Source organism: Ovis aries, chromosome 5 (assembly GCF_016772045.2).
Source record: "Ovis aries strain OAR_USU_Benz2616 breed Rambouillet chromosome 5, ARS-UI_Ramb_v3.0, whole genome shotgun sequence".
NCBI classification, from domain to species: domain Eukaryota; kingdom Metazoa; phylum Chordata; class Mammalia; order Artiodactyla; family Bovidae; genus Ovis; species Ovis aries.
This window is the reverse complement of record NC_056058.1, coordinates 55,388,497-55,412,751: the sequence shown is the minus strand read 5'-3', so window position 1 is coordinate 55,412,751 and position 24,255 is coordinate 55,388,497. Positions and strand designations below refer to the sequence as shown.

Here is a 24,255-nt window from a genome sequence, read left to right as displayed (position 1 = left end):
AGTAGACAGCCAAGACCAAGCTATAAAACAGCAGAAAAACTACTCCCTGTACCAAACTGCTACATGCTTAAGAGCAAAAAAGAGACAGTAGACACTAAGAAGTGTTGGAAAAAGAACAATATGAGGACAACAAAACCCACAAAAGATCCACAGGGAGACAAAGCTGGAAGTTTGACAAAAACAATTCCCACTTTCTGAGATTCACAGTAACAGCATAAAATCAAACCTAAAATTAAAGGCATCAGCCTGTAACTGAACTGCCTACTAAAACAAGAATCCATACTCTTGAGAGAAAATACCTATTATTCCACAGTTTTCAATATTCAATTAAAAATCACACACATACAAAGAAACATGTGATTCACAGGAGAGGAGGAAACCTTAAGCAACAAAAAGTAACCCAAGATACCCAGATGTTGCTTGAGGTATAGACAAATCTTTTAAACTACTATAATTATATTGGAAGAATTAAATAAAAATATGTTCAAAGAATTTAAAATAAGATCAAAATGGATGAACAATTAGGTAGCTTCGGTAGAAATATGGAAAATCAAGTCTATGAGGGACAATGAAACCAAGTATTAAAGAAGTTTTTCCATGAATAAAAGAAGCATTTCTAAAGCTTTCATATATTTGGATATATTTCAATATCTGAAGCTTTTTACCTTATTATATATAGTAAGAATTCAAATGCTCCCATGTTTAGCTTATTTTTAGAGGTGAAAAATAAAACTTACGTTTCCCTTAAAAACCATCTATCTCAATACAAAAATAAAATACTTTATCTCATGTATTAAAACAAAGATTAAGTCCAATAAATCTGTTTTCTTTTCATGTTAAATTAGGTACCCTACTTTATAATTAAGAAAAAGTATTACAATGATTAAAGAACAAACTTCTTAAAAATGTAAAATCAATGAACAAGTGAGAATTCAATCATTTAATACATATTTCTATTACTTAAAAAAGGTTTAAAAAAAGGTAGTAAATTTTTTTTATCAGAACAGACTAAAATGAAGTTTTAGCATTAGATTCCATAGAGATGTTTTCATATGACTCATGTTTTAACTCCAAAAATGCTATTGCAAAGGATTTATAATAGCATTTTGCTATATACTTTATAAGAGACACAACAGTTCTTTACAGAAAAGTGTGAGCGGGATAGTTTTTGGTGATAATGGATGAGAAAGAGTAATAATGACTTGAAGTTAACCATAGGAAGTACACCTGAAATTTCCAACAAAAAAGAAAAAAGACATAGAAAAAACAGGCACTAAAGTTAGGTAATTCTTCCCAGTCATTCTTTCCCTTGGAATATACTCTAGTGCTTTAGAGTTCTGTGCTTGTGGTCTTTTTCCAATTCAAAGAAAGTCTATGGATGGTATTTTCTCAACTTTAGTAAGTTTTTCCTCTTTGTTTCATACTTATTAAAATGGGTCCTAATCTCTACGCCAATTGTCAAATCCGTCAATTTAGCAATATGGCCCAATGCCCCAAGTGGTAAGACTTCCAGTTCTATGCCTGATGGCTTTACTTTCTGATATAACCTGCATACTAAAAATCACTCAAACAATTTTATCTGCCCCAAAAGAATATTAGTAGGGTACTGTGATACAGCAAGATTTAACTTTTCAAATCTACAAAAGAGAAATCTCATTGGAGTCTCAATTATTCCCAGATCCACAAAGGGTTTTTATGGATATATTTTCCGGAATCATTTGGAAGTAACCTGTAGACATCATGAGATTCCATCAATAAATATTTCAGCATGCATCTCCTAAGAGTAAATTCTTTTCCAAAAAATATTTTATAACAGAGTCACAACTACACGGGCCCATGAATTTTTACTCTGTTGATTAAGAAAAAAAGCCCAAGATCTCCTGGAGAGTCTCAAACTCTATTACCCTTAAACAGTACCATTTAACCCAGAGATTCCATGATTCTACCCCATAGTTTCAGAAATTCTCCATATTCTGGGATATTCATAGCAATTTAAAATACTGCAATCTAGTTGAAATTCTACACTTACTCAGTGAAGTGACCTAATGTGTATAAATCTTACTTTCCTTATTTCTAAAATAGGTAGGATATGAGCACCTAAATCATATTGGCTGTTTTGAAGACTGAATGTGGTAATACACACATACATATGCATGTTACTTTAACTGCATATATGTATAAGTTCATATATCTAAGATATCCAGTAATTGATGACATTATTATAATCCTAAGCATGTAAGTTTAAAATATCTCCTTTCCTTCAGCCATCTTAAATATTCAATATATACTAACAATCAATTAGAAGTGTCGAACAATCATCAACACATTTAGAAATTTTTAAAATGAAAGATCCTACATTATTTCAATTCAATCAAAATAATATCCCTGCTCTGCAATTTATTATGTGTAAACCTTTAAGAAGACAGTAGATTTTTAATCATTTACTAGTTTCAGAGAAAGAAACTTATTCTCAAACAGAATCTTTTAAAACAAGCTACCTCCTTGAAAACCAGTGCCTCAGGAACCAGTACCAGGAATCCTCCAAAGAAAATGTATTAAGAAAAAGATTCTTGGAAAGCCAGAAACCAATAATCAAACAAGAAGCTTTTCATGTCTCCAAATCCAAAAGATATATATATATATTTTTTTTTTAACTGATCTAGGAGAAAATACATACATGCTTTGATATTTGACAGTAATAAACCATATACCTCGGATTAAATTTTGCTTCCTCCATCATTTTTTTGAAATCTTCCTTGGCTTGCATTATTTTGTTTTTCTTTTCCCTGCGTTCTTCCTCTGCCCTGGTCTTTACATACTGATCAAATACCTATTAGAAAAAAAACACAAATCAATGTCAGTCTTTCATACTGGTACTCTAAATACCAAACTATAGAATCTATGAAAAAAAATGCTATGTCAATATCTGTCCCAAAATAGGAAAAGTATATTAATTATAGGTAACTCAACTATATTACAATGATCTATAGCAAATCTCAACTTTAAAGCTTCAACTGACAGAATTACATAAGCATACAAGTCCTGTTTTTAGGCTTCCAGAATTAAAAAGTTAGAAGCCTGTGCCTGATGGCTTTACTTTCTGTACAGGTTTATTTTTAAAATTTTAAGCAATATAAAAAGTTAAAGAGAAATCTCAGTCTTCACAAATCCCTTTTAGAAAAAACATCAACAATATGGATGGAATCTATACTGGAATCTTATTTCTGTGCTTTTCTTTAAAATATAATTATTTTCACCAAAATGTAATCATGCATACATATATATGTATGTATATACATAGAATATGTATATTCTGTGTATTTTTCTCCATTTAATAATGTACAGTCAAGATTATGAACTGAACATACATATCTATTGCTTGCTTTCTTGAAACAACAATAAAATGACAATACAGGATCTCCATTTTTAAGTTACAAATCAGTAAGAACAGAAAAATGGGGGAACTCTGGGAACTTGAAAAGCACAGGCAATAAAGGATTTGGCAGACAAGAGAAAGCTGACCCTAAACCAGCAGTCAGGAAACCAAGAGCCAGTTTTTAAAATTAGAGACTCCTTCACTAGCTCGAGAATTGACAGCACCAGATACCCATGAAGTAAGGACACAATACAGCTATCACAAAGATTTTGAAAAAGCAGTTTAATCACTAGATCCTCCTTGCCAATTTTATGTATCTGGGGCACTTTTGAAACTCAGTAAAAGGCAAGGAGTGATTTTAGAAAGCAAGGGTTAGCAAATCACTATCTGTTGGCCAAATCTGGCCTGCTGCCCGTTCCTATACAGCCTAAGAATAGTTCTGATACTTTTAAAGGTGGGGGAAAAAATAGAAAACTTAATTACACATAAAATTAAATAAGATTCAAACTTCAGTGTCCACTCATTCCTTCACATAAATCTACAGGTGTTCTCATATCACAACAGCAGAGTTACACAATTATGACAGAGACCATACAGCCCACAAAACCTGAAGTATTTATTATCTAATCCTATATGTTAACATTTTGCTGACCCTTCCTCTAAAAGGCAAAACCGTCTCTGGACTGGGAGAACATAAATTAGGATTGAGGCAAACTAGACTGAGAAAATAGACCACGTTGAGGAAACATACCATGTTGAGAAAATATACCATGTTATCAAGACTCAGCCCTTATCCAGGATCTCACCAGCTTAAAAATGACCTGCTCTAGAGGATCTCAATAAACCAGCTGAAATCATCCTACAGCAGGGCAGTTTCTAACCTCAGCACTGACCAGACCATGTTCAGAAGCATCTCTGGCTGCCAGATGCCAGCAGCACTCCCTCACTGGGGCAAACTAGAATGTCCTCCAGTGTAAAAAAACCCTGGTTGAGAACCACTGTTCTACAGTAAAGCCAACAATTGTTAAGAGCCCACCCAGATGCTAAGAGAGCCCAAAGAGCATTTTAGTGCCTTGTTCTTAATCATTAGCAGTCAGGGTCTACAAAGACATCTAAGCAAACTCTCAAACATCAACGTCCCCAGGTTGTGGTAGGAAAAGACAGACGGTAAAATAATTTTAGATGAGAGTTCTGAGTGCTACTGACAGTAATGAAGGCAAAGAGGTTGATCAGAAGGCATCTGGACAAGTATCTGAATGTAAATGATTTAGTAAGCTATGGAAACACCTGGGGGAAGAACACTCCAGAAGAGGGACTAGTAAGTATCAGAATATTCCAGTACTGGCCAAGGCATATCAGTGTTAGTGAAAAAATGAACCTAAGAGCCTTGAGAACTATGCAGACATGAGTATATAGAGAATCTTACAGCCATGAAAACTTTATTCTAACTCAAACAGTAAGCAGTGCACATTTTTCAAGCAACAGAATACTGCCTTAATTTATCATTTAAATTTTAAGATTAGTCTGGCTGCTGTGTGGAAAAAGAACTTGACTACAGAGGACAGAAAGAATGGAGGAGGCAAGGAGTTCAATTAGGCACCACAATCACAGTATTTTGAATTAGGGTTTAGTGAGGGAAATGGTAAATAAGAGGTTGGATTTAGAAAAGGTTTTTGAGGTAGACTGTGCTGATAAGACTTGAAATGCATAGTGGGGAAAGTAAAAAATCAAGGCTAATTTACAGGTTCTGATAGGGCCATCAACTGAGTGAAACTGAGACCATCACACATGAAGAGTTTAAAATAAAAAAGACTACTGTGCATGAAATACAGGTGTAAATACATATGGAAAGTCATGTCTTCCTATTTCGAGTCTCAAATACATTTCTGACACAGTGTAAACTTCCTCTTTTCATAAAAAGTCTATGATTAGACCTAAATTATTCCAACCATTAAATTATAAATATGGAAGATGGACAACTACTTCTACCAAATGAAATTGTGTACCTCAAGAGCACTATAGCAAGTGGTTCAACATACTCAATGTTTTACACAGATCAGTGTCAGGGTGGTCCAGGTAATTCAGGAAAGTTCGCAGTGTGCAATACTTTAGAGGAAGCATTCACTATGAGATATATATCACTGAATCACAATGGGAATAAACAGCAGCTCGGTAATAAGGCAACTCTAGTTCTTATAATTCTAGTTCAGTAGAGACCTGAAGAGTCCATTAAGTTTATTATGAAAAGACATCCTAACAGCTGCCACTTAACAGATGTATATGTAGAAGGTGTGAGATAAAACATGCTGAGTCTTGTCTGTCTACAATACAGATACATATATATGTATATACCGACACACAATAGTTGGGAAGGCTCAAACACTGCAACTATCAGTTCGTAAGAATTGTCCAGTAAAAATTAATAAATGTACATGAATTGATTTTGAAACCTTTGTATAACATCAGTATATATGAAACATAAGGACAAAATGTTCATGAGGCAAAAGCCATGTCCATAATGGCAAAAATATCAAAGTATTTCTGAGGCAGAAATGTCCACACAGAGGGTCACTAAGGTATGAAAAGGTTCAATTTAAAAGTTATGCTGGCAAGGGATATACATTTCTTACTGTTATTTTCATTTTACCTGTTTTCTCTCTTTAGGATTGAGCAGTAAGTACCGAGGATCAAAAACTATCTTGTGCAACTCCTTCTCCCATGTTGAAAAAGCAGACACCTTTAAAATAAAAAAAAATGTATTGCCTCATAAATTAAGTTGGCTCTAAAAACTGAAAGGTCATATAATTTTGCTTGAAATCTACGGGACGTCTACTTAAAAAGGACACATAATAAAAACCATACTGCAGTTTCCATCACTAATAAATGACAAGCAGTGGGAGGCTAGGCAAAAGCAAATTTCCACACTAATTGGCTCTGAACATTTCTATATTATATAGAAATAACACACTTAATTACTCATTAAAATAACCACTACTGTGTGACATTTTAAAAATCAGTACATCAGAAAAAGCCTTGAAGATTTGCATTTTGATTTCCCAAGCTTGCTCTAGTCTTGTGAACAATGTTGTGATGTAAAGTTGAACAATTTTACTTACTCAAATGAATCTGTGAATATAATCAAAAGGTTGAAATCCCTTCGCAATTAAGCTTCATTAATAGTAATATCATAAAGTACCAGTACTCCTTTAACCAAAAGCCATTCTATAGATATTAAAAGAATCACATTTACCTTACCTATCCCGAGTAGTCCGCCATTCTGTAATGTTAATACTCGTCATATTACTCACCAAAATTTAATGACCCAATAAATGTTAAATGTTATTTGTACTTAAAAGGATAATAAAATGGCATTTAGTTAAAACATAATATAATTAGCCAAGAAAACGGCTATCTGAAAAAGAGCACAGTGATTTGACAGGCTTCCCTTATCCCGCCCCCACGACATGAGCACTAACCTTAGATTTGACCTTTTAGCAAGACATATTTATATTACTTATACAAAACAGAAATATCTCCCCCAAAGATTGTTTTCTGACCCCTCTCTCTAGCAGCATGTCCTTGAACTGCTTCATTCGGGCCTCCAGAGGGACAATGGCCCTTTCTCGGGCAGCTTTAATTTCAGCTTCCATGGCAGCTTCTTTCTCTGAATCAATGTCTTTATTATCGTCTCTCCTATAAAAAAGAAAATACAGGCATCAACTGACAAAATATTAATATGTAATCTTACTAAAATCTTAAAATCACTGGAATATTCAAGACTCACTACTGAGCAGAGTATTTTTGGCAAAAACAAATTATACTGAGCTTTTCAAATCAACTCTAAGGGATAAGCAACTTTCATTATAATAATAAAGTTACAATGAGCTTCTAATGATGTTACAGTGGCTACATTGTTAGGAAAGAAAAATACCTTTAATATGCTGTCTCTCCCTGATACTACTTGATACACAAAATAAACGACCTTACTTAAAAACAAAACTTATCCAATATTGCAATAAACTCTAAGTGTTAGAATCAAACAGCACAGAATATAATTTTTAGTTTTTGAAATGATATAGGAAAAACAGTATTTTCCAAAATGTTTCTACATTATAAATGCATACGATTTTTAATCTAAGAAAAACTGGTAAAAGTCTTACTAATCTCAAATATTTATTTTGAAAATAAAATATCTGCAAATTTGGCCAAGTGGATATGTGAGATATATACCTTACCTACCTGACATTTTTTTTACTCACTTTCTGGGTGATAAGTTGAGATTTAAGTTGAAGGACAGGTCCCAGAGAGCAACATAGGCCCCGGAGTAGTTAGGTGGAATTAGAACTGTTCATCAATGACTAAACTACTTCTTGTTTCTCCAAAAGTGCACCTCAGGGCTAAGGGCACCCCTGCTGTTGTACAGTACTCAGGTGACATTGTGAACATGAAATCAAGTCACCTCTCACACATCTGCCCTATGAAGAAGGCCCATTCATGTGAATAATCAAAGAAAGTAATTCAGTAATATTCAGGTGTGTTTAAGCAGATCTTCCATCTTAAATTCGATCTGTTTTGTATACACATAAAATTGGTTCATATTTCCTGCATAAACTTAAGGGAATTAGGAAAACAGAACATTAGGAAATTCAAAATCATGCTATATAGGGAAATGAAGGTAGCCCAGGAGATTTAAATGGAACTAAGGCTAGCCCACAAATATGGTGAGAGGTATTTAGCAATTTAGGGAATGAATCAAAAATAGAAGATATAATCCGTGACCTGCAGGAACTTAGCGAGATAGTCTGTGACCTAAGATATGCACAAAACAAACAGGTAAAAGCAATTTGCCAAACAATATACCCTCTTATAATAATTTATTTAAGAACTATTTATATAAAGAGTTAAAAGACAAGAAATACAACTAATGAAAACAAATAACCTTTAAAGAATTATACTAAATGAAAATGTCACAATACAAACTATCACTATCTATCTCAATAAAAGAAATAAAAGAAAAACTAAGCCAGGAAAAACAGGCTTTTAGCTTTGTACCTAAATAGAGAAGCTCGGGCAATCCACATAAAGGACTTCTTTGACATTCTCCTGATAAAAGCAGTTAAAAACCTTACAGAGTTGTCTATAAGAACAAACAATTAAAAACAACCTAAAAGTTTAACATTGTAGGAACATCCAAAATCATGGTACATAAACAGAATGAATACAGTCATTTATAATAATTAAGAAAACAAATTCTTATTCTAGATTTTTAAAAGAACACAAATTCAGTTGATTACAACTAATAAAAAAATACATTTGGTCAAGAACTAAAAAGTCAACTGTAAAAATTCAAACAGCTGTTGTTACTGTAGTCAATTATGAGTCACACTTTAATATCTGAATTTCTTTAACACTGTTGCCAATAAAGAAACTTTTTTAAAAAAAGAAACACCCTTAACAGGGGTTGTCTTACTGATTTCTTGCCATAATTTGGCTGCATTCAATCTGTCCTCAGATAAGGACTATGATAAACCAATCCATAATAATGTCTTCAAACTTTCCTTCTTGCTGCTAAATAATGGTCCCATGCCTCCCCCACTCATATACAAACACCTTCTACCCCACCCATTCACCCCCCATAACTAGTAACATTCATATTTTACTGCACACTGGTCAAACTAAGGCTTCCATTTATACCACTCTCTTTCTCTCAGAGCACTTTCTAATAATAATAGCCTCAAGGGTTCCCTCTTCAACAAGTAATGACCACGGATACAAGGACTAAGTGAAGTGACAAGTATATAAAAAGAGAGAGAAGTCTGGGTCTACATTTATCAGATTTTTGGAACAGTATCTGTTGGGGTCTACATTAGGAAGGACTTTTTTTATAAAATTCAGGTGTAATGAATTTCTGAAAACAATTTATCATAATAATGTCATTTGGCTTCATAATACATATTTAAATAACCAAAACTCTCCCACATCTAGAAACAGAAGGGACACCATTTCTACATCTTAAACCAAGGCTTAGTAATAGGCCTAAAGAGAGCAATGATAACTTCTGCCTCCTAACACACACACATTACCTGTTCTAATCATGAACTGACTGTAGCCTAATCATCTTTTAAAGTTAAAAATCTACCTAAATTACATAAACTATAAGTATTACTTACTTCCGTTTTTTGGCTTTAACAGGTTCATCTTCATTCATTTCTTCCATTAATTCTTGTTCTTCTTTAACTATAAGAAAATTTAATTTAACTGTCAGAATAAAAATAAGCAAGCAACAATCTAAATACTTAGGTATGAATCCTTCTGCTAACCACTGCTAGAACACTTGTGTCAGCAGTATTTTTTAAAGCTGCAACTTATAGCTCACTCACTTGCACTCATAGAGAACTGCCACTTTTGGATGGACAGCATTGTCGGAGTTGGGTGCCCTGGCAAAAAAAATTTCAAAAATTATGAATAGTTATATGCATATATTATACAATTTTTCTTTAATAAAATTACTCAACTATTTATCTATCTATAACACTTCTTTAAAAAACAGTAAACAAATCGTGATAATTCTACAACTCCTCTATTACTCTTCCCTTTACATTAAACTTGACTCATGCTGAAATTTTTATTAACATAAAATTTATCAAATAAATGAATACTGTATTCATTTATCAAATAAGTGAATATTTATCAAATAAATGGATAAAACCCTTATACCTTTTGCACCAGGTAGACCAAGTTCCAATAATTTGGAAATCACTAGCAAGCAGAAAATGTTAGTACCATGTGTATACATATAATATATGAAGATTTCTCAATTATTATAAATGATATAATCAGGATTTGTTTCAACTAAAGTATTAAATGAGTCATTTATCATGCTTCTATACTACATAAAGGGTTTTTTAAAAAACACGATCTTATCAATACCATGGCAAATTTTCAATAAAAAATGCAATAAAAATTATATACAAATATTTATATTTACTATATATCTTATATACTGAAAGGCTGTCTGAGGGTAAGGTGAATTAAAAGATTAACTCTTAATAAGGTGCAGGTGTCTCTCTAGTCCCAAGAATAAGGTTTACTTCCCTAAATTTCATCAAGTTTAAAAGACTGCAGTTTTAGTTAATGAAATTTTAATAAACAATATTTTAAAAATACTCTGCACAGCTTGATTATTTCAAAATATGTAATACTAATCACAAAAGGTGCTAAAAGGCTCACTGAGGAGCATTTTAGTACCATTAATAAGAATGAAGCAAGCATCAGCAGTACCAACGTATCCTGGACTAACTGACAACCTTGAAAAGAACAAGATGTTTTTAAAATACATATATAAATATTTTACAAACCATAATTTTATCCAAATTCTTTATTTTTTAATTATATGAACTCAATTTAGAAGAGCAGTTTACTTTCCATTTCTCAAATATTCCTTTCCTTATATTTCTTGAAAATAGACATTTCTAAACTGCCCCATATATTCCATAAAAATATTAAAAGAATATTAAAATTAGAGGATAAATCCTAATTTAAGACTTACTTAGTTTCTTCACTTCTTCCATTCCTTTTTTATGAGGGGGCTCTTGAATAATTTTGTCAACATCTGCCCTTCCAATCAGATCATCGGGTCGGTCCCACATAGAAAGACGGGTGGTAGGATTATAAAAGAAGACCCTCTCATCACCAGTCCAAACAACACACCTAGGAATAGATTTAAACATTTTCTTACGTTATGGAACATATTTTATAGTTAGGTCTTTTAATGCCATCCAATCAAAAGGGGAAGTGGTATTGGTGGTTAAGGACACGCTCATATTATTATTCCTTACAGAGAGCCAAATATGATTTTCAGAACAGGAGAGGTGACTGGCTATGGGTGAGGTAAAACAGCAACTCAACATACTAACAGAAAACTAGGAAAAGCAAAATATTCAGGATCAGTTAGAGTGCTCAGGAACATGTCTGGCACATTTAGTGTTAACCTATCACAAAAGATGAGCCTAACAGCAAATAATCTGACCTATTACATAATACTTACTATTTCTTACCAAACCAGACAGACTACAAACTCAAATGCAATTATTTATGAAGCTTTTAATAACTGACTATATCAAGTATTTAAAAATAAAAGCACCTATTGTGCTATGACACTGTAGCCCAGTACAACCCACTGTTCCTATTAATTACAACTAGAAACTCAGCAACAATATAGAAAAAAACAAGTACATAAGAACTCTCTAAGGTTTAAAAAAAAAAAAACAGATATGGAGTCAAAATTTAGAGAAGCAAGGGTATAAATTTCTTCTCCCTCAAACCTCTGCTGAGGCCCCCGGCTGCACAGTAATAGTAGCACAGGCAGCTAAAACTAAGAGAAATCAGGTCTTTATGACCAGATAATTAAAGTTAATCAACAGCTGCCAAGCTCAAGGTAACCTAGATGTTAAAATTAATCAGACAAAGCCTCTATTGTTGAAATAATCAAACACTTTACAGCAGCAATTATAATTACACTTGATGAGATAAAGAAAAACAAAATAAAGATAAACCAAAACTTGAAAGAAGACAGAGGTTCTCAGCAGAGAAACTGTTAAAAAAGGGAAAAAAAAAAAAAAAAAGAATGGTGTTTCAGGACTATATCAAAATGCCTAACAGACATGTCACTGGGATCCCAGAAGAGAATATTGGGGCAGAAAAAATTTAAAGACAAAATGGCCCAAAGATATCTCCAAATTTGGTAGAAGACATAAATACTAAGGAAGTTCAGTGAACCCCAAACAGGATAGATTTCAAGAAAATCAATTTTAGACACAACATAGACAGATGGAAATCGAATATAAAGAAAAATCCTCGAGAGCAGCTAACAAAAAGTATGGCAGAAAACAAACAGGGAAACAAGTCCAGGGACTGTGGATTTCCTACCAGAAACCACAGAGGCGAAAATACATTAAAACAACATCATTAAAGTCAGGAGGAAAAAGGAAATGCCAACCTAGAATCCCATACAGAGCAAAAACATCCTTCAGGAACAAAGGAAAAGAAGATATTCTCAATGAAGGGAAACGAAGAGATTTCATTTCTATCAGAATCACCCTGTAAGAGTTTTTCAGGCTGAAAGGAAATGATACCTAAAAAACTACCAAACAGCACCTGGATCTTTAGTAATGAAGGGAAAAAAAAACTGAAATGGAAAATATCAAAGATTTTTTTGCTCTTAAGTTCTTCAAAATATGTATGAAAAATCATGAACAATGCATTTTGGGGTTTTCAATGTATGTAATAGTAATACATATGACAACTGTAACATAAAGGTCAGTAGGTAAAAGGTTAAAAAAGAACCTATATGATAATAAGGCTCCCACATTTTACATGAAGTGCTACAATGAAAGCTCTAAGTAGGCTATGATGGTTAAGTGGGTATATTATAATACAAGAAAAACTAAAAATTAATGCAAGGAGATATCACCTGAAAGCCAAGAGATAAATTATTAAATGGAATGCTAGAAAATGTTCAAATAATTCAAATGAAGAGAGTAAAGGGCGAATGGAGGAACAAAAATAGAGAAGACAGAAAATAATAGGTTTAAATCCAACTGAAAGTTACATTCATGTTAACAGCCTAAACACTCCCATTTAAAAAGCAAGAATTGACAAAGTGAGTAAAACCACAAGACACTACTATAAGCTGTTTTAAGAGACAAACTTTAAACATAAAATTATAGAAAGCTTGAAAGTAAATGTATGGAAAAAGCACAAGACAAAGGGTATGAGAGAGAAACAGGGTCTTTTCATAATTGTTAAAAAAAAAAAAGACAATCAGGAACATGTAACAACTGTAAAACATATAATAAGCCTGTTTACAGAGCTTACAAGTAGATGAAATAGGCAATTCCACTCTTATAACAGATTAACAGAACTCTCTCAACAACTGCCAGACCAATGAAACCCTAAAACAACAGTACCAAGAAAGACCACCTGGTGAACAATTAAAAAAAAAAAAAAGTCTTAATGAACTTGAAAGTATCAAAACCAAAGGAAGCGCATTCTCTGACCACAGGACGATTAAATCAGTACAAGTGAAATACAAAAAATTCAAATTAAGGAACTGAAACAAAAGACTTCTAAATAATATGAGTGAGTCAAAGACAAAAATCAAAAATAAATTTTACAATAAAAATTGAATGGCAATGAAAATACAACACATCAAAATTTGTAGGCTGGTGCTGAAGCAGTGCTTAAAAGCGAACTACGTTAAGCTTTAAACGATAAGAAAAGAACACTAATGACTTAACAGTAATTTCATAATTACTAGAAAAAGAAGCTAGAAAAAGTAAAAAGTAAACCCAAAGTAAAAGGAAGTAAGAATGGGCAAGAGTGGAGGGGCCCAACCACCCTAAAACTTTGTGGTCTTTATGCAAAGACCACAAAACAGGCAAACTTTTGGCTTGACTGGTCCAGAATAGAGAACAAATCACCACTATGTGGAAAGAAAAAGGGGTATCACCACAGATCACAGACATTTAAACAATATTAAGAGAAAAATAATAACAGAAACATTCAAAGGACACTAAGAAAATAATTACAACAAATTCAACTTACACAAAATAAGCAAATTTCCTGAAAAATACAACTTAACCAAAGACAACAGAAGAAACAAACAAAAAATGGTCCTATAGCTATTAAAGAAGTTTAAACTGTTACCAAAAATCTTCCCCCCAAAAACTCTGACCACAGACAATTTTGTTAATTCTATAAAACCTTAATGAGAAAGTACTATCTTACAAACTTTTTCAGTAAATAGAGGAACAGAAATTACCAGCCACCATCCAACTCCTTTCCTGAAACCAGCAAAACCCTAATACCAAAATCCAACAAAAACATTACAAAAGAAACTTATGGATTCACATGCCACAAGTATAGATGCAAAAATACTCAGTAAAATATTAGTAAATCAAATCCAACAATACATTAAAAAGATTAATCTACCATGATTAAGGTTTATTACAGAAATGCAAAGTTAAACAATCAAAATTCAGAGTAACTCTCCATATTCAAAGAATATAAGAGAAAAACTCATTTCAAAAGATGCAGATTTATGATAAAAACATTATCAAAATTTTTGAAAACCATATAAGCTAATATTATATCTGATATAAAAGACTGAATTTCTCCCCCTAAATGGAGAAGAAGGCAGGGAGGTTCATTTCTTCTACTTAGCATTGCACTGATATAATAGTCCTAGCAACAAGAATAATTACACTGGAATTTTTTTCTTGGGATTTCAGAGCATAGGTTTGACTTTATTTTACTTTTTTGTTCTTTAAGAATAAAGAGGGATCAAAAATTAGAAATTTGCTAGGTTCAGTAAACTTTAGTTTCTGGTTCTAAGAAAGTTTTTAATGTTTTGACAAAACAAAAGTCTTTAAGGTCGTGGAGACTTGTAACTTTTCCAATTGGTTACTAAGACTGCATCAGAAAGATTTAGCCTGCCATAAAGGCAGAGGAACCAGAGATCAAACTGCCAACATCTGCTATATCAGAGAAAAAGCAAGAGAATTCCAGAAAAACATCTAATTCTGCTTCATTGGCTATGCTACAGCCTCTGACTGTGAATCACAACAAACTGGGATAGGAATACCAGACCACCTTACCTGCCTCCTGACAAACCTGTGTGCAGGTCTAGAAGCAACAGTTAGAACCGGACATGGAATAATGAACTGGTTCCAAACTGGGAAAGGAGAATGTCCAGGCTGTGTACAGTCACCCTGCTTATTTAATTTATATGCAAAGTACATCATGAGAAATGTTGGACCACATGAAGCACACAAGCTGGAATTAAAGACTGCTGGGAGAAATATCAATAATCTCAGATATGCAGATGATACCACCCTTATGGCAGAAAGTGATGAGGAACTAAAGAGCCTCTTGATGAAAGTGCAAGAGGAGAGTGAAAAAGTTGGCTTAAAACTCAACATCCAAAAAATGAAGATCATGGCATCCAGTCCCATTACTTCATGACAAACAGATGGGGAAATAATGGAATCAGTGAGAGACTTTATTTTGGGGGGCCCCAAAATCCCTGTAGATGGTGACAGCAGCCATGAAATTAAGACGCTTGATCCTTGGAAGAAAAGCTATGACAAACATAAGACAGCCTATTAAAAAGCAGAGACATTCCTTTGCCAACAAAGGTCCATTTAGTCAAAGCTATGGTTTTTCCAGTAGTCATGTATGAATATGAGAGCAGGACCATAAAGAAAGCTGAGCGCTGAAGAATTGCTGCTTTTGAACTGTGGTGTTGGAGAAGATTCTTGAGAGGACCTTGGACTGCAAGGAGATCCAACCAATCTAAATCCAATCTAAAGGAAATCAACCCTGAATATTCACTGAAGAACTGATGCTGAAGCTGAAGCTCCAATACTTTGGCCACCTGATGAGAAGAGCCAACTCCCTGGAAAAGACCCTGATGCTGGGAAAGACTGAAGGCAGGAGGAGAAGGGGATGACAGAGGACGAGATGCTTGGATGGCATCACCAACTCAATGGACATGTGTTTGAGCAAGCCCCTTAAGATGGTGAAGGACAGGAAAGCTTGGCGTACTGCAGTCCATGGGGTCGCAAAGAATCAGACATGACTGAGCGACTGAACAACGAAGTCTAAGTGAGGCTGCCTTTATTTGCCATTCACAATTTGTTTGTAACCTGTGTTGGATTTTAACTTATGAAAAATTTATCTTTGAACTTATAGTATTTGAAATTTCATATTTACCTAGACTGGCATGGTGACTATTTTTATTTACATATTTATATCAATTGATTAATTGCTGATGCATTTCTTTATTTCCATAGGTTTTTACTCGGTATTATGAAAAACTGAAATATACAGAATATTCAAAGAATGTCTCTAGAACAGTGAACACAATATACTGACCATCTAGATTTATTTTTTTAGATTTAGACTTAATATTTTATCACTATCCTTCCTCTGAGTATCTTGCCAGTCTTATTTTTTTGATATATTACATGATGCAGATTATCAGTACACTTCACCCTAAGCACTTTATCATGCATATTATTAGCACAAGGTAGTTTTGTGACACAAGAATTCTTTGTCCATGTGTTGAGTGCTTAGTTCTTTCTGACTCTCTGCGACCCCGTGAATTGTAGCCCTCCAGGTTCCTCTGTCCATGCGGATTCTCCAGGCAAAGAATACTGGAGTGGGTTGCCATGCCCTCCTCTAAGGGATCGAACCCAGGTCTCCTGCACTGCAGGTGGATTCTTTACCATCTGAGCCACCAGGGAAGCCCTGGTGACACAAGAATTCTTTGTCCATAGTATTTCTATTAATTGTGAAATGTCCTGACAGCTTCTCACTCCACACTGACAGCTCATAACCCTGGAGCTGTATTAGCACAACTAGGTAGGGAAATAACCAGAAAAAAATCTTAAACTGTCTTTAGTAATCATACTGTTGCTGACACTACTGGTCTTATCTGTGGGAAAAGTAAATGAGTAAATATGCCAAAAGGCCAGGTTTTTCGATCTCTGCATTACTGGCATTTGGGCCAAATAATTAATTCTTACAGGGAGCTGCCCTGTATATGGTAGGGTGTTTAGGAGCAGCCCAGGCCTGTAACTACATGCTTTTAATACCTTCCACTTACGACAACCAAAAATGCCTGCAGACTTTGCCCAACATCCACTTCAGGGAGGAGGGGGCTAAAGGGAGGAGGCCAAAATTACTTCTGGTTGAAAACCACTGACCTAGGCAAAAATCAGCAATGACCACTAAAATCACACACACAAAAGGAACAACTAGATGTATCCTGAGGGAAAGGTCATCATCAGTTGGTCTGCCAAAAAGATCAAACATAAATTTCATCACATCTCTGTAACTGCCTGCTAAATTTACAGGAAATTCAGAATGGAGGATTCTATTAAAAAGTACCACTAGGATACAGTAATAAAACCCAGACTGTGGGATTCTATAGAACAAATAATAAAACCAAGGAGAAAAAAGGAAACTAAGGTTGAAAGGGAATCTACACATTACAAGACTCAAGAAACAAGCCAACTCATTGCCATGAGTAGACCGAATACAGATTAAACAGAATAGGTAACTAAAGTCCTGATGTGGGGAGAGGAAGAAAAGGGAGAACCAAACAAAAAAAGGAAAGAAAAACAGACTACTCAAAGCTAAGATAAAAAGATGTACTTTTACAAAGTTCTCATAAACATACTCATTTATGAGAATATATATAAAAGCAATTTTTAAACATTTCAAACAATAAAAAAGGAGATTCAGGATCTTACAGTGGTTCAAATCTGTAATTATAATCAGTAAATATTAACAGAGTTCTGTGAGAGCAAGACACTGCAGCAGTTGAGTTTTAGATTTGAGAATCCAAAATAAAACCAAAAAACATTCAGTATTTGACATACTTTTTTTCAAGTACCTTCTCTATCTATTGTGTAATAATGTAATAATCAAACATGGCAATAAATAAATAAAACAACTTACTAATTAAGTAACCTACATACCATGGAGTACCAGGAATAGGGGTAGTAGCTACTGGCTTTGCCTTCTGGGCAGCTTTTTCTTCCTCAGTCATCTCTTCTTCTTTGGGCTCCTATGGGAAATTGTATTACTCCCATTAAATTCATATCACAAATTTATACTTGAATATCCCACAAACACAAGACTGCAAATACCTTAAAGTAAAACTAACATAACGTCTGTTGCTACCATAGAGAGGGGAGACTGAGTCAGAATTTCTAAATCTTTGCCCCTTAGGCAGAGCTGAATTCCACGACAGTAGAACCCATTGGCTTCCCAGATGGCACAGTGATAAAGAATTTGCCTGCCAATGCAGGAGATCCAAGTTTAATCCCTGGGTCTGGCAGATCCCTGGGAGTAGGAAAATGGCAACCCACTCCAGTATTCTTGCCTAGAAAATCCCATGGACAGAGGAGCCTGGTGGGCTACTGTCCATGGGGTTGCAAAGAGTTAGACATGACTGAGAAGGCATGCACATAGAAATAAAGACCCCGTCAGAAGATGTTTCTAACTTAGAGAGTCACTAACTATCTGAGTAGAAACAAGGAAAGGGGTATAGAATATTCGATTTCTTCATTTAAGGTTGTTTCTTTTTCTGCTAAATTCCTTACTAAGCAGAACATCCAAAAAGCAGAGCTCTTTTAGTGCTGTTCAGAGATTATTCCATGCAAGAAAGGACAGGTAAAATACAATGAACAATCCCCAAATATGAAGTTGTACTTAAAATTATAACATGTACCAGTCTGTAAGTCAGGAGGAGACATCAGCTCTGGTCTAGGGCCCTTTCTTTCTAGGGGGTCTTTGGTTTCATGTAAGAAGTAATTTAATGAAATTTTCAAAGGGAAAATTAAATTACAAATTTCAAAGAACCCTAAAATTTCAGGGATCAGATTTACAGCAATTATCTAAAACTACAGCAAACAGATTTTCAGTTACCAGTAAACTGCACCCAACAATCAACGCTGGCTCTCACGTCAGTAGGAAATGGCCCTTTACCTCCTTTATCTCCTTTATTGGCTCTTCTTTAGGATCCTCCTCCTCCGTCTCCATTGGCAGAGGTTCTTCAGAAGGTTCTTTAATTGGCTCTTTAATCTTCTCCTCTAGTTTTTCTATTAAAAAATGGAGATAACATCATGCAGTGATTCTGATGTAACTTCTGATGAACTCTGAGACTAAGAAGTTAGGATATTCCATTTCTAGCTTTTTACCACAAAAATAAAACATTCTTCCTGTAATATCATACTCAACTTCAAATACCTTGCTATAGTAATTAGGAAACTGAGCAGAAAAGAACTACTGATTTCAGAAGGACATAAAAGTCTTATGTTCATGTATCATTTTTGCTACAAATGAAAGGGATAACATATTAAAAAAACAGAAACAGGGTATGAGTCCTCTTCCTCCAAGGTTCCAACAGCCTAAAGTTTTTCTTCAGCACACACACAATACACACATTCCTTCCTGGTCACTACTATCAATCTCAGTAAGCATGATGACAGTAATTCAACAGCTAATTAGGCAATTATGCAATTCCTGACAACAGTAAAAAATATATCTGTTACTGTGGACATATAATTTAACTTCTCTAGATGGTAAAATGACAGACAAACCTGTAAGCAGAACAACTGTGGCTTTTTAAATAAATACATTATCAATTCAGTGGAAATAAATAATCCAACACTATATAAACAGAAAATCCCTCAAATGTTTTAAAAAGGAATTAATTCAAAATTTCAAATACCATTCTATGTATACTATGTCCCACTAAGTCATTACAACTATACCTTTTTCCTTTAGCTCTTGGGGTTTTTCCCAGGTTGATTCTAATGTTCTATTATTATAATAATATGTCTTCCCATCTGCTGTTTTATATTCAGTCCACTCAGAAACTGCTGTTGCTCCAGCTAAGGTAGCAGGTGAAGCTGCAATAGCAACCTGGGGATGTATCATAGGTACGATAGGAGGGGCCATTCCTGGCAATACACCTAAAAGAAGAATAATAGAAAATATCAGATCCAAGTACCAAATTGTGATACAAAGTAAAACTTTAAAATATGAGCTAAATCTTTCTATTAAACATCAATAAATGAATGAGCCAACTGAAACAAAAAAAAATCATATAAAATATTATTTAATTACTTAAATCTGGCTTACTTCTAATGCCTAAATTAGATTCAGAAATTCAACCCAAGAAGTACCTTAAAGTCAGAAATTTGCGTCACACCTATAATGAAATCTTGATAAATCATAATAATATAAAACTATAAAAATGATAAGTTCTCTAAATTTTATAAAGAATTTCTTAAGTTCTAATGACATCAAAGCAACAAGCACATTTACTAAGAATATTTCCTGAGGTAAAATTATTTTCTTATTCTAAGACACCTAAAAAGGATATGAATAAAACTCTATTTCAAAGTAAATTATTAAAAAAATAAATAAGCAAAAATAAGTCCCTGACTTTGTTATCAAATCAATTTTAGCATACTAAGTGATGAAGTCACATAGCCCTGTAAACTCTGACAGTTTATTATTTTCCAAAAAGAGAGCAAAATTTCTTTTATTTTTAAAAGATAAGCCAAGATTTATATTTTTCACCAGACAGCTAAATAAGCTGGTGCTACATAATCAAGAATGTGAATTAAAATTGGAAAAAAATAATTTTCATATCCTATACTAGAATTTAAGTTTCAGGTAGTTAACTTCAGTAACTTTAAAATGCAATTTTATACTATACACACACAAATATTCACACACATAAACTCACTAGCATGCAAGCATAATCACATCACTTTACACATGGAAATGATTTTTTATATTTAACTTAAAAACACACATCAAAAATAAAATTAAATGTTATGAATATGAGAATGAAGTTGTTTACACTTATTACAGAAATCAAGATATAAAGTGATCTGACCTTATTTGCTTTTGTGAACCAACAAAGCTAATACTACAGGCAACTGGGAAAATTAAGTGTTGGCCAAATATGACAACTGTATTTATACTGCTCATTAAAAAGAAAAATATAAAAAAAAATCCACTCACTTGGGCAAAATAAATAAATAAAAGGATAAACAACAACATTCACTACCATGCCAACTTACAGACAAAACAAACTAAGATGGTTTTAAAAATTACCGGTCTTGGTGGTAGCGACTGTCTTTACATACGGGCAGCTGACTATTTGCATCATTGCTACACCTGTAAAATGGATAAGCAAGCATACGTTGGAAAGCTGCCATTGTATGTCGGCTACCACTGGGATTCAGGGAAATAATTTACCACTACAATTTAGAATGTTATTTCCAAATGAAAAAGACCAAGGATGGAGTAAAATTTCTGTTTGACATTTTGTGGGAAGTGGTGCCAAATTCAATGATAACTAATTCTAAGTTATAGCATCAATTACCTTTTCATCAAACCAGCTGGTAATTTTTGAAGGAGTCTCAAGAGTTTAAAGTCAACAAAGGAAGAGTCCCTTCATTACATATGCATAACAGGTTTCCATGTGGGACATTTTGCCACAGGACATCAAGTCTATGCTGCTTAAGAAACCAGTGAAAGGCAGACACAGCATGGCACTGACAAGACACCTTCTCTGTGCTGCTGCTAAGTGGGAACTACATGCAGAAGCAGAGGCATGGAGCACAACCATGCAGAAGGAGAACAGTAAGATAGGACAAAGAGTGAGGGAGCAAGGAAGAAAATTAAGTAGGAGACAGATCCAAATACTCTACTGCAAATACTAACAAGGGCAAGGATGAAGAGGAGGGTAGCATTCAACTGAAGACAGAATATCCACGTGTAGTGCCTGCTCTGTGGAATGCCGTGGGCTTGGGACACTGTGGAGGTAGGCTATCAAATTAAGAAAAATACAGCCCCACTGATGACTACATGGGTTGATTAATTTAGAAACCTCAATTTGTTTAAGCTAGCTAAAGGAATGGAAATTACGTACAGTTCTGAGAAGAATGAAGCCTCATCACGATGCAGTACAATGATGATAAAAAGGGATTGAAAGGAAAAGCTGGAAAACTAAGATTTTTTTAATTGAGGAAAGTTGAAATTAGAGTGAATTTTTAAAAATTTTTAAAGGAAAAGGCCTAAAGCAAAGGGTTTGGAAATTAAATTTTATCTCCTATTTGTTTTGGCTAAAAAAATACTAAACCTATTTTGGTACTGACAAAAATTAAAACGAATAAACTATTTTCCCCACAAAGTACATGAAAAGGAATTCTTCATGATTCAGAGAAAAAAATTAAAGCTAAACCCCTGGGTTTATAAATAATGTGCCTATGTTCACTCACACACACACAAAAATACTGCCAATTTTTGCAAACTGCCTTAACTTCTTAATTACATTTTACATAAAAACATAAAGCTAAACCTTCTATTAACACTGAAACTAAAACAAATGCACTGGATCATAAAAGCATGCTGAGTAGCTATATTTACAGTTTTATTTTCCATGTTTAAAGAAAGCAATGGAAAAATTCATTTGGTTAAGGAAGTTACAACATGTATTAGGTTTAAATTAGTATAAATACTGCCATCTGCAGGACCACTGAGCCTAGTAAGCCAGCACTAGAAATTCAATTCTTAGAATATATTAACTTTATTCTCAAAGATTGTTCCTGGAGACATTCCCCAATAAATAATTTCAACTATACAACTAAAACAGAAGAAAATCCTACCTACTGATATTTAGGCCTAACTGCCATTGTCTAATATCAACTGGGCCAACAGAGAACTCTTATATTTGACTATCACAGGTCACGATAAAAGAACATGTCTCTTTCCTCTCACGTTGAAAAGACCAAATTAAGGTTTTCTGAGGGTGACTATAATATGCATACCATGAAGACTCACAAAATAACCAAAGAGCTAAATTTTTAGTCTTCTTTTTACTCTTTTTAAATTTTTTTTAAATTTTATTTATTTTTTTAGTCTTCTTTTTAAAAGGAGCATTTGTTCAATTTCCCTACAACTCCATCCATCCTCAAATTATGTTCTACCAGGAAATTAGAAAATTCCATTTAGTATTCTGGATAATCCTGATGTCACTGACTATAAACTTCTTAAAATTCCAAATAAGATTTTACAATAGAAATCCTATAATCCTAATCCAATTCACTATCCCAAAGCCCACCTCTGAAGGTTTTATTTTACACCTAACTCTTCCACTCCTTTCCTTCTTTTTGTTTGAGTATCCCCTCTTTAATCATCCTCAGAGCCATACTGCTGTCTCAAACAGCATTTAAGGCTCCAAGAATAATTACATCCAGATCCCCCATTTACCTTACTATAAATATTCAACAAATATTACTTCAAAAATATTAATATTACTTTCTATAAAAAATTAGTTCCCTCTCCAAAGAATCTTTGGTATCATGCACAAAATTTTATAGATTATCTAATTCAGGTCATCTTCCAACTGACCTACAAAATGTCATTAATGGCTGCCATTTATTAAACATCTTTTGCTGTCAAACTTCACAGGTGCTACCTCATCTGGTAACCCAAATGTTTACCAACTGTAATGGTGGGAGAGGGCCAGAGAAGACCAAAATATTCAAAGACAGCTGTAACTGAAGGGATTTTATTGTGAGAAAATTCCACTTCCTATAAAAATAATTTTGGCTATTCTTTGGTACTAGCAAGAGTAGCTACTCTTTGCTAGTCACTGGTACTATTAAGAACCTCCATAGCAAAACCACTCTTTTAGATAACAGCCTTTCTAATGTTTCATACATGTTATTATGCTACCTCTCAATCTTCTCTCTACAGAATTAACAACCCCAGCTCCTTAAGATGACTCAGAATTCAGGATCTGGTCTTAACACTGTCCTGGCCCTGAAGCAGACCAAGAGTGCAAGAGGTTATATCATGCTTTTATCCATTTATCACTTCATTTTCTACAAAGAGTATTCCAAACAGGAAAGTATGTAGCTGTTTATCTTTAATTTTGAAAAAGGGTAATACCTAGTATTTGAGAAAATTTATTTTCTTCTTACTTTCAAATGATTTCAGTTTCTTAAATATTATATACTATGCATTATCTAACACTACAAGAACATGAAAAAGATTTTACAAAAAAACCCACTAATTCTTAAATTTCTGGCTTCTTTCTTCCTCAGGTATAATAGCTGAAAGTATTCTTTTCAAAGTAGTTACAAGGAAATAGACAATTAGAGCAACAGTGATAATTCATGTGTACAACTCTTAACAGCTGTATCACAACCCTATTTTACACAAAAACTAATGCAATAAAGCAGCAGTCACGTGGAAGAAATGTGAAATTAGACAGGAGGCCT

The 24,255-nt window shown here is 33.8% G+C and overlaps 1 protein-coding gene across 18 annotated transcripts in view; it reads right to left on the bottom strand.

The window, feature by feature from the left end:
* TCERG1 (transcription elongation regulator 1) overlaps positions 1 to 24,255 on the bottom strand; it is a 51,284-nt gene that overhangs the window by 11,474 nt on the left and 15,555 nt on the right. For 6 of the 18 annotated variants that reach the window (XR_003589456.3, XM_027970361.2, XM_027970364.2 and 3 more), the window contains 11 exons: positions 21,080 to 21,142; positions 19,723 to 19,923; positions 18,935 to 19,047; positions 17,923 to 18,011; positions 10,926 to 11,086; positions 9,757 to 9,813; positions 9,547 to 9,613; positions 8,429 to 8,479; positions 6,934 to 7,069; positions 6,024 to 6,113; positions 2,712 to 2,830 (listed from right to left, as the gene is read on the bottom strand). Coding sequence is in view for 17 of the 18 variants with exons in the window: in XM_027970361.2 (XP_027826162.1) it covers positions 2,712 to 2,830; positions 6,024 to 6,113; positions 6,934 to 7,069; positions 8,429 to 8,479; positions 9,547 to 9,613; positions 9,757 to 9,813; positions 10,926 to 11,086; positions 17,923 to 18,011; positions 18,935 to 19,047; positions 19,723 to 19,923; positions 21,080 to 21,142 (1,147 nt within the window). In the remaining variant the exon portion in view is untranslated. The remainder of the gene's footprint in view (positions 1 to 2,711; positions 2,831 to 6,023; positions 6,114 to 6,933; positions 7,070 to 8,428; positions 8,480 to 9,546; positions 9,614 to 9,756; positions 9,814 to 10,925; positions 11,087 to 17,922; positions 18,012 to 18,934; positions 19,048 to 19,722; positions 19,924 to 21,079; positions 21,143 to 24,255) is intronic. The other 12 variants (XM_027970362.2, XM_060415885.1, XM_027970366.2 and 9 more) reach the window with 3 other exon arrangements.